The 14,775-nt window shown below is 32.3% G+C and overlaps 2 protein-coding genes across 2 annotated transcripts in view; both read right to left on the reverse strand.

Moving 5' to 3' along the window:
* Nucleotides 1-1,505: 1,505 nt before the first annotated feature.
* On the reverse strand, nucleotides 1,506-5,156 carry LOC128160013 (uncharacterized). The gene is made up of 2 exons (XM_052823252.1): nucleotides 4,995-5,156; nucleotides 1,506-3,272 (listed from the first exon to the last, which is right to left on the reverse strand). The coding sequence occupies exon 2, from the start codon at nucleotides 3,268-3,270 to the stop codon at nucleotides 1,582-1,584; it is 1,689 nt and encodes a 562-aa protein (XP_052679212.1). The 5' UTR covers nucleotides 3,271-3,272; nucleotides 4,995-5,156; the 3' UTR covers nucleotides 1,506-1,581.
* A 1,886-nt stretch (nucleotides 5,157-7,042) lies between these two features.
* LOC128160012 (conserved oligomeric Golgi complex subunit 5-like) overlaps nucleotides 7,043-14,775 on the reverse strand; it is a 31,615-nt gene continuing 23,882 nt past the window's right edge. Inside the window, exon 22 of the mRNA XM_052823250.1 lies at nucleotides 7,043-7,231. Within this exon, the coding sequence (XP_052679210.1) occupies nucleotides 7,117-7,231 (115 nt within the window). The 3' untranslated portion in view covers nucleotides 7,043-7,116. The remainder of the gene's footprint in view (nucleotides 7,232-14,775) is intronic.

Below are 14,775 nucleotides of genomic sequence, written 5' to 3' on the forward strand. Positions count from 1 at the left end.
CTTACCGACGATGTTCCGCTTAAAAAAATGTAAAATACTTAACTTTTGTTTTCAAATCTTCCCAAACAGAGTCGTGTGTCTTGTGAAAATATATGCTATTTATATATCGTTTACGTAAAGTATTAGGCCTAATGATCTAATTTTAACATTAGAGTAATCGTTCATAAGCATTCATTAATTGTGGGTAAAATAAGAACTGGTCCCCTTCAACAAATCACATGTCAGATTGTCCTTCAGGCATCACAAGATCTTTTACAACCTTGTCGATAGCCATGAACTAAGCTACAAATATAAGTGTTATATTTTTTGCAATGAAGTTTTTTTTTATGAAATCCGATTCTTAAAAATGTTTTATCATATTTGGGCAAGCAGTGAATAGTTAATTCGCTTCAATACATATTTAAACACCCTGTTTTGTAATTGATGTTGTTATAACGGTAATAAAAAAAAGGTGAACGATTCAATATTTCTACAATAACTGCAAGCATATACAATGAATTTTATAATTATGTTTTTTCCTATTAATTTATTCTCCATCTCAGTAACCTTCTAAGTTGCTATCCTATTATCAAATAAGTATAGTGTTAGGATCGAGTTTATATTTTCTTATGGATAAAAACTATATCAATAACATTTCTGTTGAAGCCTAATCTACGGTATCATAAAAGGCTGCTTTCCCTTTTTCTTGGAAGGTGGGTCGTTTTGTAATTAACTAAATTAGAGATAGCTTTGATAGTTTTTGAAGACTGATTTTGTATATTTTTAATCGATGTGAAATGTATACCATAAGCATTATGATGCACTGTAACTGCCGCAAAAGACAAATCTAAGTTATATACACTAATGAAACCACAGGTTGCAATTTGGGAGTGTATTTTTCAGGGGTATCTTTGTGATAAACTGAATTAAATAAAGCTAGACTAGTTTTTTGTCTCTTTGCTTAATTGAGAAATTTATCCAAACGCACCTTGATTTGATTTGCTACCAAACATGTTTTACGCTCTGTAAATAATAAATTATTTTTCAACAAACGAGACAGAATTCATTTGAACTTAAATGAAAGTGGATGATCCAAAACTTCCTGGGAATTTCTTTATTAGATCATCGTTAAGAGTAAGCTTTCTCTCTGATTTTGTCAACTTTATATTTAATGATCTCCACAGATTAACCTTTTTCTCATAGAACTATCATACATTTTTCAGCTTTATCGGTTTTGTTGTTGCAGACTTACTGGCATTATTCAAGCAAGAATATTTAATGCTCATTTGTGAAGGAGAAACTTGAATAAAATAAAATTCTGAATGTATCATCAAAAGTTTTATTAAACACAATCTGTTCATTTTATACATCATTGAACAATATAAAACATGGTCAACATGTCACATGAAATAAACATATTTTGTTTACATAATAATAACAGACTAAAATTGTTTACACGAAACATGTATCCATAATCTTTAATATATCGATACAGTTTATGTACACATTTTTTTATATATTACCAGTTCATACATTTAAAAAGCAATGATATCAGGACTATTATTATCTTAGGTTTACATATTAAGTATATACACAGTTCATTTACACGTAATATTGGATTTTCTTTAATCTACGTGTTCTGCTTTCAGTCACAAAGAGGTTGTCTTTGGTGTCCACACATAAACCCCATGGATACTGTAAATGACAGTTGTCAATGTAGCGGAGGAACTGTCCGTCCTGATCTAGGATGTTGATTTGGTTGTTGGTATATGTACGGTCTGCTGTCAGGATCCGACCCTGGCTGTCTGTTGTGATGCCGTACGGATAGAATGATCCCTCGTAAGAAGAGGGAGGACCAGTGTAAGTAAACCGGAATTTCCCGGCCTGATTGACTACCACTACTTTACGGGCTCCATAATCTGACACACAGATATCTAGGTTCCTGTTCTCACTTATGTATTTAATGGCACAAGATGAATAGAGAGGTTGACCTTTGTCATCGTACTGAATACGGTGTTGTTCTGTGGAGCCAGAATATCGCACAATCTTTGTTGGTTCATCACCTTCACTGTTCATGATGACCAGAAGGTCACCGGTGGAAGAGGTACAAATATAGAGAGGTATCCACCCCCGTAGTCTGATCACTGTCTGTATCTGTGTATTCTTCACTACGTTCACAGTTCTATCATCGTAATCAGTATAAACTAGATCCCCACTCCTTTTCACTGCTATGTCCCGTGGAGTGTTCCCTGACTTGGTTTGGATGGACTTCACTAGTTCTCCCCGAAGGTTGTAAAGTCTCATGATGTTGTCATCACCACAAGTCCATACATATTCATCACTCAGACATGACACGCAGCATAATCCTTTACACTCGGTGTTTATATTTGTGATGATTTGTGGTACATCAATGAGCGATCTAAACTGGGAAAAGGACTCTGAACCTGGAGAATCAATTGTGCAGTCACGTTCTTCTGTTTTGATAGATGACGCTGACAAAGAACCAAAATGTTGATAAAGCTGTTTTTTATTGATCTCTTGAGGGGTAAAACTTGGTAAGGACACTGTGAATTTAGGAGGCAATCTTCTAAATTCGGCATTCCTGGACTTGTAGGCAGAGACAAGGCTAAGATCATTGGATTCCAGTAACTTTTTCAGTTCAGCAATGCTCTTTGTGATTTCGGAAGTGGTCCGTTTGATTTCTTCCTCTTGCTTTGTTAATGCTGCCAGGTTTTTGGAGTCCGTTTCATTCAGATCTGATTTCAGTTTCTTGATAATGGCGTCAATTTCTCTATGTAGGTCTTCCCCATGTTTGTCAATGGCTGTTGTCAATTTTTTGGAATTTTCATTCAGATCAGCTTTCTGAATTAGAATAATGGATGCAATTTCTGTGTATTTTGGATAAATGAATGTCTCTAGTTCTAGTAAATATTTTTGCAAAATTTCTTTCTTTGTTTCTAGACTTTTCAGAGTGAAATCAACTAGTTTGTGTCCTATATGTTCACCAGTCGAAACACAGAGTGAACATAATGGAATGTTACAGTGTTCACAATGCAGCTCGCATAGCTTTGTAGGATGTTCTGAGCATTTTGGAGTAGATCCTTTCTTTCCAAATGGCACCACCTTGTGTTCTTTTGATACATCAGAAAGATGTTCCCCCACACATGCTTTACACAGATGTATGTGACAAATTTCACAGTACATTGGGGGGCCAGGGGTCTCACAGAGATGACACCGTGAAATATCCTGAAGGCTGTACTCAGGGTCCATGGTCACATTAACAGTAGACATTTCTAGTCCAAAAAAAAGAGGACACATAATGTATATTTTTGATTTCATTCAGATTAATCTGATTTACTAATGGGCACCTGTAAAGTGCGAAACGAAATCGAAACGAAACGAAATGAAACCGAACGAAACGAAAAGAAACCAATCGAAAGGAAAGGAAACCAATCGAAACAAAAAGAAACGGAATTCAAACAAAACTAATATCAATTTTGACTACATAAAAGTGAAAATAAATTCATTGAAATAAATTTTTGAACCATAAAATATAACTACCTGTATGTTTCAGATTGTAAGTTTTTAAGCCTTTTATCCGAAATTTGCAAAAATTATATAATTATGTAAATAAATGATGTACATTCCCCTACCTTTTAACGTTTCTAATTTGTTTCATTAAATGATATTCAGTCGGAGAGAGAGAGAGAGAAAAAGAGAGAGAGAGAGAGAGTTGCCTTAAAACTTATCAGCGACATCACATATATAGCAAAGTATATACACTGTACGCAAGTTTGTGAGATTGAGAGAGAAAGAAAGAGATATGATGATGATGATGATGATGATGATGATGATGATGATGATGATGATGATGAAGGAAACATTCTAATTAACAAGAATTTGATTTGAAATATTGTAAAAATGAAACGATCGAATACAATGTGATTTAGAGCATACTGGTTGGTTATCAGTTTCTAACATATAATAAGAATTGTTTTAATATGTATAGCATTAATTTGGACGTCGTAATTTGAGTTTAACTTGCATTATAAAGAGGTTTTTACCTGTGTATTACTTTAAATCAAACATAATTCCCTCTTTCTCTTCCTTTCACACGCACGCACATTGTATTTGATTCATTTTTACAATATTCCACATCAATATTCCAAAAAAATCGTGTGGTTGGAATGTCTCCGTAAATATTGTAAACCTACTATATTTATGGTGTACAATATTTGGCGGAATATAATTACTGAACAAGTTAGCATGGATTTTATTTAGCGCATTTCTGAATTTACCTTTTTATCAACTTAAATATTTTACATTTGGCAATGTACTTGATTTTAGAATACACAGCAAAAGGACTAAAGACAGTTTTTTATAATCATCCTCTCTCTCTCTCTCTCTCTCTCTCTCTCTCTCTCTCTCTCTCTCTCTCTCCAAACTTGAGTGCGTGCAAAAAGATATAAATATTATAATGTGTGGGTTTTTTTTACTATGTCATGTGTTTTTTGTTTGTTTGGGTTTTTGTAGTTTTTTTTAACAAATTCCGGGTAATCGGTTTAAGAATTTACAACCGCAAATTAAACACATACAGGTATTACATGTACATGTACATGTATTGATGTTTAAAAATTTTATTTCAAATAATTTTTTTTTCACCTTTATGTTGTCATAATAGGTTTTTAGTTTTGTTTAATTCCGTTTCGTTTCGTTTCGATATTTGGTTTCGTTTCGTTTCGTTTCGATCAGTTTTGTTCTGTTTCGATTGGTTTCGTTTCGTTTCGTTCGGTTTCGTTTCATTTCGTTTCGTTTCGATTTCGTTTCGCACTTTACAGGCGCCCTTTACTAACATTAAATTAAATGATTGATCCATGTTAATATTTGATGCATTAAAAAGTGTATTATAGCGACAACACAGTAGTTTATGAAGTAATTGTTAAATGATCTATGAACTAGATATGATACAAATAACATACCCTAATTGATTGACCGATCAAAACAAAATTACTTACTTTTTACCCATCTACCATCTGACGTACATTTACTATTTGTAAGAGCATTTCAACCTTTCTCTTGTTATATCAGGAGACATTCATTCATAGCTTGCATTTTTAATACTTGCCTAAATTTGTTTCTGTTTTTGTAAAAAAAAAACATAAATATATCAACCCTAATCCAAGATGGCGAGTCCAAAAATTGTTGGGGTTATTTTTTATGTTTACCTGTATCACGTGATTAGCAACACCTGACAGTGGCGGATTTAAAAGTTTATTCTCTTTTGAGAAGTGGACAGGCATAGCCTACATCCAGGCTATGCCTGTCCACTTCTCAAAAGATAATAATAAAAGTTAAGCGCCGCGATCAGTAAGGACAAAATACATTTATAAAATGGAACAAAATATTTATCTGTAATATAGAGTTCAAAATAAATAAAAACAACATGCCTTGACGGTCACCTCAGTGCCTTTGCCCAGAGATGGGCTTGTCATGGAGTACCATGTATTTTGAGGACTCGATGGTTGTGGTCATTTTTAAACTGAATCGGTCTCCTGTAAAAGAAGAACTCTATATCAAAATATAGAAAAATACCCAAATTTTAAACTTAAAAAATATATGGTTTTTTCTTTACAAAAGATAGTTTATAGCTAAACAAATCATGTTTAAATTTTAGGTAGATCTGTTGGCTATTTTGTTTTTACAATCCTGCCTCCCTAATCTTCATTTATTTTGGAGTCTTAACCCTAATATGGGACTCCTCCGACTGTTATCCCTACTTTCATCGTTTAATGTTTGCAAACATCAGATCATTTAAACAAAAACAAGGGGAGAGAGAAGAGTAAGAGTAATCACAAGACCTTCAGGGGCCAAAAATTTTGTACAAAAAAAAAAGAGGCCTGAAACCTTTTATTGTCAATCGTTTATAATGATAATTTTAATGAGTTCATTATTAATGCACACAACATACATGCAGTTAAATGCTCGAGCATACAATGCACGAGATATTGAAGTTTTTTAAAAGACCACACACATTCAACAGCAATATACATGTATATTAACAGTTTACCCGGGTGAATATATTAATACGATACCCAAGCGACCCAAGTAACCTAAAACAAAAAACATATTCACTAAATGGCGTTATTAATTGTCACCCCACCCCATCTCTTCCCAAATAAAAAGCTTAGACCCTGCCCTAATTTTCGAGGAGGACATTATGAGCATAATAATTATGCTTAGTTGATTTCCCACGACTGAGAAATTACGGAAGAAAATATACGGTGAAAAAAATTATTTCAAAAAATTAAATTAAAACTTTTCTACTATGGGGTCACATTCGAGTTACCCTAGGGCCTGAACCCCTGACCACGGGTTCATGGATTTCACAATGGTATAGGGATTCATGAACATCGTAACCATGCATTTAGTTTTTCACAAATGTATTAGGGGTGTAGAAGATTTTCTAAGATTTTATACAGTTTTATTATATGATCATATTGGGCCCCTCTACTAGGGCTAAACCCCTAACACATGTAAGCCACAGGGATGATAAGGCTATAAATTTCACAATTTAGATTTCTCTTACCATGCTTACGTGTACCAGTTTTAAATGTGATCTTCTATGTACAAAACATATAAACAAAGAGCTGAATTTTTCAATTGTGGATTGAATAAAAAATCAAATCTTTTATATAAAAAGAAATAGACATTTGAACAGTGTGAGTAAGTATACTGTCAGAGAGCGTATGATGAATGGTCGCTAGTTTTTACAATGGTAAGACTGGCATGTCATGAACAGAGATTTTCCACCTTATTTTTCATTGACATAATCTATAAATAAGCTGGTATCGGGCATCTAGATACATTAAAATAGATGAAGTTTTACTCTAATGAAAATGTGACGTCCATTTACAAATGTTCGAATAGTATAAAATTTAACTATAAATTTAATGCTTTTGAATCTTATTAAGAGAAAAAAAAATGACCCAATTCATGGCAGCTCTTCACACATATGATCAAATTAAACAGTCAACACTAAAACAAAGCCTTTTTTAAAATTCTTTATTAAATAAACACGATTATACTTAATTTACAAAGTAAAACAAATGTTGCACATTAGTCCTAGTGTTAAAAATGTCATGAACAGGTCTGCAGTCCTCTCTGTAAGAGATCCAACATGATTGGATAAATCTCCGCAAACTCTCGGGCCTGTCGAGACTTCATCTGATTCACATATCCCTCTAACGCACCCCTGAAAACAGAGCATATTGTTTGCTGAACATTTAATCAAATTACAGAAAGTATTGATTGATTGATAGAACTCAAATATGTAATCATATGTAATACATTGCTGTAAATATTGACAAATTTCATATGATATGTTATGTTCCAATTTTATGAAGATCTTTATAGCTTTCTAGATATTTTGTATTTTCTTTAAGACAAAATTAAGCATTTGTAAAATAGTGCTTCAAATGCAAAATTGAAAACCAGTGGGTATTTTTTTTTTACAAAAAAAAACACATGTCTCCCCAAGGATTGTAATATGGGGCAAATTTGATAAGTGAAAAAGAATGATGTCAGCTATATGTTATATATCATTCATATATTATACAAGTCATTATTGTAAGGAATATTTTCATGATAATTTACCCCGTGATCCAAATATGTCAAGGTCAAAAAGTTGGGTTTGGTTCACTTTTTTTGCTAGATCATCAAACTATGTTTTAAGTTTAAAGTCTCTCTGTCAAAGAATTTTGAAGTTATGGTCTGGAAAAAAAATGACCTTAAGTCCAGAAAAGGGTCAAGGTAAAAAAAAATTAACAACAGTATGTCTCATGGTATTTCAGTTCTTTGTTAACAGTTTGAAGTCCTTCTGTCTAAGTATATCTTAAATAAAGCCGAGAATGTTTTTCTCTAATTTGACCTTGAAATAAAAATTTTGGTCGAGGTCAAAAAATTTGGTAGGGTTCAGCTAGGTTATTACCATCTATCTATGTTACAAGTCAAAAGTCTGTATGATGATGGAGTCTTATGTTATGGTCCGGACAATATTTTGTATAAAATGATTGACCTTGAAGAACAAAATAGGTCAAGGTCAAAAATTTTGGTAACGTGCACTCCTTCTCAATACCATCTACCTATGTTCCAAGTTTGAATGTCAAAAGGTATTAAAGTTACGACCCAGACAAAATTTTATTATTTTTTCTTAATTTGACCTTGAGTAAAAACAAGGTCAAGGTCAAATATTAATCAATAGTACACCTCAATGTATTAATATTGTTCTTTGTTTAAAGTTTGAAGTCCTTTTGTCAAAGTATATTAAGGAGTTGAACAATGAGGTTTTTTCTAATTTGACCTTGAAATAAAATTTTGGTCAAGGTCAAAAATTTTGGTAGGGATCAGCTAGGTTATTTACCATCTATCTATGATACAAGTTAAAAGTCTGTATGTTAAAGGAGTCTTGTGTTATGGTCCGAACAATATTTTTTATAAAAAGCTTGACGTTGAAAAATAAAATAGGTCAAGGTCAAAAATTTTGGTGGTGTACACTCCTTCTCAATACCATCTACCTATGTTCCAAGTTTGAAGTCTTAATGTCAAAGGGTATTTAATTTAGAGCCTGGACAAATTTGGATGAAGAAGAATAAGAATAAGAAGAAGAAAGCCGACAAAAACAATATGTCTCTCCTTTGAAAGGAAAGAGTAATCTCTCTCTCTCTCTCTCTCTCTCTCTCTCTCTCTCTCTCTCTCTCTTATATGTTGTGTAAATTAAAGGGGAGTTGAAAAATGCTCCTCATATTTAAAACCAAACAAACTTTTCTAGACCTAGAAAGCTGTGCTTACTTTATCAAGGTGATCCTGTCTTTTTCTGACGGGTGGTCCTCTAACCACTGGGAGTATCTACTGATTGACCAATCAGCTGACTGAAAACAAAAGCCGTAATGTTTTAACGGGATAGTGTCAAACTTCCATTTAATGATAAAACTTAAAATCAATGCAGAATCCAAATCAAGGCATCAATACAATACTAAAAGTACAATGTGCTTGTTCATATCATATAAAATTATTCAATGTGTAACCATAAAAACTGATGAAAAATTAATGATATCAATATAGCCCCTGTGCTTTCTGTTTATACATCAAATCAGTGATACCTGGTGGGGAGACTTCATTTCCTGTGGAGCTCTCACGAACAAGAAGTGAAGAATAGTACTATGTTGAATGATGTCACCAATGGCCTGGGTTTTACTCATATGCTCACCATTCTGGAACAGTGGTGGTCTTAAGACGGAAAAGTGAATGATCAAAACAATTTTTATGAACAGATAAGACCATGATGAATGTGATTTTTTTAATTTGAGAAAAAGGAGATAATAAAAATACATCTTTAAGCTTCTGAAACACCAGTCGGTGTATGTCAAAGTTTATGACAAACAAGAACTGGTATCAATTATCTTTGGGAAAAAAATTGGTGGTTTAAAAACTTCCCGAGTAATTCATTTATATTTATACCTAAATGCCCTGAGTGGTTTATAATCGTTGCCCAGATGAAACACATTTGTGTAGAAGGGAGAGATGGCTAACTCCATCTGTGTGAAGTCATCAGCCAGTCTCATCTTCCCTCCCTCCCAAGGGGCCGCATCAGGCTGGTGTGTCTGACAAACAGCTCCACAGAACGGCACGCTATCGGTTAGATGCTGGAATCAAAAAAGGATTCAACAAGGAAAAAGTAACTTCCTTAGATCGTGAATTTTAAAACATATGTAGGTTTGTCATGACACTGATATCTAAACATTCACCTGTCATATATAGAATCGTGATACTGATATTTAGATATTTACCTGTCATAAATGGAATCCTGACACTGATGTCTAAATATTTACCTCTATCGTATAGGTGTAATGGAACAGTATAAAACATATCTCGTATGTTACGTAATAAGAGGTTTAAACGGGTTTAAAGTTCAAATTTCTCGTGATTAATATCTTTAAAAGGAGAAACATTTTTAAAACTATTAAAGAAGAAAAGATGCTCAAATTGATGTATTTAGGAATATGCGACTCAAAATAAAAAATAATGTACATTTTAACGCAATTTCAAGGTAAGTTTGATATTTGTCTACCGAGACTACCATCTAATTATATTAAACTGAAGACTGTACGACCCCAGGGTAGAGCACCTGTGTGGAAGTTAGTCAGCAGGTGTTAAATATATTGACCGTGGAAATAGCATGTCACTGATTGATCTGTTTAGCTTTTTATAGATACCACTGTTTTTTTACCGTTATAATTATCATTATTGTACCTATATCAATGTGTTTATTTCACTTTTTTTTACAAACCACATCAATGCAATATTGTCTAAAGCGGGCACGTTCATGTTACTAAACTGTACGATCCGAATGGATATTATTTTTCAAATGGACATCTAAACATGTAACCTGTTATGAGCATACTTTGTTTTGAGAGGTCATTGGGCATTAAAATTATTTCATGACTGTGTGCTCGCGATCGTTGTTTAAAGGGGCATGGTTACGATTTTGGTCAAATTTAAGTTTTCTGTTTTTATTGTTTACAATGCTTAAGCAATGCATTTCTAATTATCAAATGAAATTTGAAAGTTAGTCGTAGAGTTATAAGCAAGATACAGGGCTCACAATTCATTGTCATGTAAACAAGGCTCGTGTCCTGTTTGTGTTGACATAGATGCAAAATACCAGTAAAAGATCTTTTTTAAGCCAATTTATCTATCTTCTTATTCATTTTAAGCATAAATAAACATTTCCTAACGCCTAAAACATCCGTTTTAACTGGAATTTTCACTTTAACACTCAAAATGTAAACATAAGCTTTGTTTACATAGCAGAGAATTGTTAGCTCTGTAACTTGCTTATAATTCAACGAATGACACTCAAGTTTTGGTTGCCTATTAAAAATGAATTACTTAAGCATTGTAAACATTAAAATCGGAAGATTATTTTTTTTTTATTTACAGTTTTTCATTTTATAATACATATAACACATTCATACACACATACATACAAGTCATGATCTCATAAACCTAGAAAACTATTCAAGTTGATACAAGTTTGCATAAACTGAAATGAATAAAGCTCTTGAAGTTAAATATTAAGAAAAAGATTTTTCCATTCAAACCATCTATCATTATGTTTATCATAAGAAGAATTTCTTATAGCAACACATTTTTCAATTTCATATCTAAGGTTTAAGTGACATATTAGACCTGCAAATATTGAAACTTTTTTGTTGTACAGACATTGAAAAATATATTGTTTTGTATACAGGATCAAAAAGTTGATGACTAAGTTAGAATTAGAAGGAGGAGTCTCTCCAAATAATATGTTATACTCATTAAAGCCAATTCTTTTTGAAACAGCATAATATATATGCATACTTAAACTACTCCATAAATCTAAAACAAAGGAACAGGATGTGAAAACATGTTCAATAGTTTCTACTTCATTTTTACAAAAAGAACATGTATCATTATCAACTATTTTTATCTTTTTTAGATACGATTTTACAGGAAGAATTCTTTGTAGAGTTCTATATTGTAGCCACTGTACAGTAGTATCTGTTGCAACTTTGAAACATACTTTGAAAATATCCTGTAAAATTAGTTCGGAGTAGCCTCTCATGACAATTTTTGAATTCCATCGAATGATTGAGTTTGGAATAATACATTGGACATTTGTATTGATTATATTATAAATAGTTTTAGTGCATTTCTTGTACAAAAGTAATTCAACACAGTAAAAGGGTAGAAAAGAACCAACAATATTGACATAGTTCTCCTTTGAAAAATTTGATTCTTTAACAAACTTTCGAACAGCACTAATTATGCTGTTATATTGCATAAAATATACTTTGTTCAAATGAAATCTTTTTTCAAAATCAGATCTTGATAAAAATGACCCATCATCATGTAAGAGGTCTTTAACAATTTTCACACCTTTTTTGTACCATTCTTTATAAAACATCAGGGACGTAGCATCTCGCAGCAAGAATTTTTTTTAAATTTACATATACATTTACAAGATAATTTTTGACCAAAATCGTGACCATGCCCCTTTAAGATATTTTAAAAAATATCATTATTTACAATTTTGAACTTCTATTAACACTTAAACAGGGAATTAATATAGTGCTTCGTGGTTATTCAAAACAGTTATTAAATATAAATAACATGTCAAAAATCTGCGCATGTTGATATGAGAAACCTGTTAATCGGTCAGAACGAATTGCGATTAACCGATTATCAATTCTGCAATCGATTGCTATCCCTATAAAAACCATTAAAAAATAATTCCAACAAATATTTCATTTCTAAGACAGATAGAGCTCATGTCGTGAGTAAAGAAGTAGAGAACGCAATCACTTAACATATGAATGCACACACCCTCTTTCCTCTTAAATTATCAAATGTGAAGCTCATGCAAATTTGTATTTTTTATAAGATAACATAGATATCGTATTTTTTTTTTATCTTATTATCTTATTTTTTAGAAAAAAGAATGAGAAATCTATAATGGATAACAAAACATATTTCTAAAGTATATTACAACAATTATTAATCTCGAACAAATGAGCGTATTTTACTATTAAAATGTTCAGAATCCTTTATTTCCGGGACGTAAACTTAATTGATACCCTTGTATCTTTTATCAGTGGTATTAATCTCACACAGCAAAGGGTGTTTAGTCTAACATCCGGTTAATATATTTAAACCCTGTGGGTACGTATCCGGTCATATCAGTAGAAACTCGCCTAAGTCAAATACAAGATAGATCACAACTATTGTTCATAATAATGGAAAAAAGTTTACAGGTTGGCCGACGGTCCGTAGGCAATTGTAAGACTGGCCGTTTCTTACCGACGATGTTCCGCTTGAAAAAATGTAAAATACTTTACTTTTGTTTTCAAATCTTCCCAAACAGAGTCGTGTAACTTGAGAAAACATATGCTATTTAAATACCGTTTACGTAAAGTATTAGGCCTTATGATCTAATTTTAAAATTAGAGTAATCGTTCTTAAGCATTCATTAAATGTGGGTAAAATAAGAAGTGTGTCCCCTTCAACAAATCACATGTCAGATTGTCCTTCAGGTATCACAATGTCTTTTACAACCTTGTCGATAGCCATAAACTAAGCTACAAGTTTACGTGTTATATTTTTTTTCAATGAATTTTTTTATGGAATCTTTATTTATTTATCTTTCGATGTTTAGCTGTATTATATATTTGGGCAAGCAGTGAATAGTTAATTCGCTTTAATAAATATTAAAACACACTGTTTTGCAATTGATTTTTTTTAACGGTGATAAAAAATGTGAACGATTCAATATTTCTACAATAACTGCAAGCATATACTATGAATTTTATAATCATGTGTTTTCCTATTAATTTATTCTGTATCTCAGTAAACTTCTAAGTTGCTATCCTATTATCAAATAAGTATAGTGTTAGGATCGAGTTTATATTTTCTATGAATAAAAACTATATCAATAACATTTCTCTTGAAGCCTAATCTACGGTATCATAAAAAGTCTGCTTTCCGTTCTTTTTTGGAAGGGGGGGGGTGTTTTGTAATTAACTAAATTAGAGATAGCTTTGATAGTTTTCAAGACTGATTTTGTATGTTTTTAACCGATGTGAAATGTTTATCATACGCATTAAGATGCCCTGTAACTGCAGCAAAAGAAGACAAATCTAAGTTATATACACTAATGAAACTGCAGGTTGCATTTTGGGGGTGTATTTGTTAGGGGTGTCTTTGTGATAAACTGAAAAAAAATATAACGGTTAGTTTTGTGTGTCTTTATTTGCTTAATTGACAAATTTATCCAAACGCACCTTGATTTGATTTGCTACTAACCATATTTTACGCTGTGTAAAAAAATATACTTAGAATCTTACCTACCTCAGAATTAGTCCATTTGCTATTTTTTAAAGACTTTAGACCTACCTGAGTTTATGTATGAAATTTGAGTCCCATGAGTCCAATGTCATGGATGTTGTCACTAGCTCAATTGATGACATCATGCTGCAGATGCTGGCGTTACAGGGAGTGAATGACATTCAGACCTCTGAATCTATTTGTATATAATTAGTGCCTGGAATCAATAAAATAGTTTGTTTACTACTTGTTTTTGAGTATTGGTATTATCTATATGATAAAATGTCAAAATTTTATTCATTTCCTAATAAGGGTATATTCTACCCAGGTTTTAAGAAAACCTCCTAAAATTGATGAAATCCTAGTAAATTAATCAAAATATACATGCTTTATACTGACAAATTGGTAAAAAAATGTTCATATCATGAACAATCATCCATTATTGATTCTAATAAGCCAAATAATTCTAATCAGGCCTTTCCTGTTGATTGAGCATGTGCGAACAATATCACCACCCCCCAGTGTAATGCAGCTTACAGAACTAGCAGGTGCCCCCTTATCTTTCTTTAAAACACTATTCTAGCAAACGAAAAAGGACATAATTTTGATATAATATTAGAGCTAGGTACCTGGGGTAATGAACAGAACTGTTTAATTGTAAAATTATTGAAAATTAAATCTAGAAAAGGCCAAGTTCTTGCCAATGTCAAAAATCAAGAGGGGTAACTATTCTAGTGTCAAATCACAAAATGCGCCTCCAAGTACAGAGACAGAAGATAGTATGCTGAAAAGTTTACCTTCATTATATAGAAGAATGTCCATCGTGATGAATCAGATGGCTACCGACTGTCCGACAGCATCAATATGGGGCAAAAT

Source organism: Crassostrea angulata, chromosome 8 (assembly GCF_025612915.1).
Source record: "Crassostrea angulata isolate pt1a10 chromosome 8, ASM2561291v2, whole genome shotgun sequence".
NCBI classification, from domain to species: Eukaryota; Metazoa; Mollusca; class Bivalvia; order Ostreida; family Ostreidae; genus Magallana; species Magallana angulata.

What these genes read in the sequence shown, in the direction of transcription:
- LOC128160013 (XM_052823252.1), bottom strand. Translation starts at nt 3,270, where the DNA reads ATGTCTACTGTTAATGTGACCATGGACCCTGAGTACAGCCTTCAGGAT.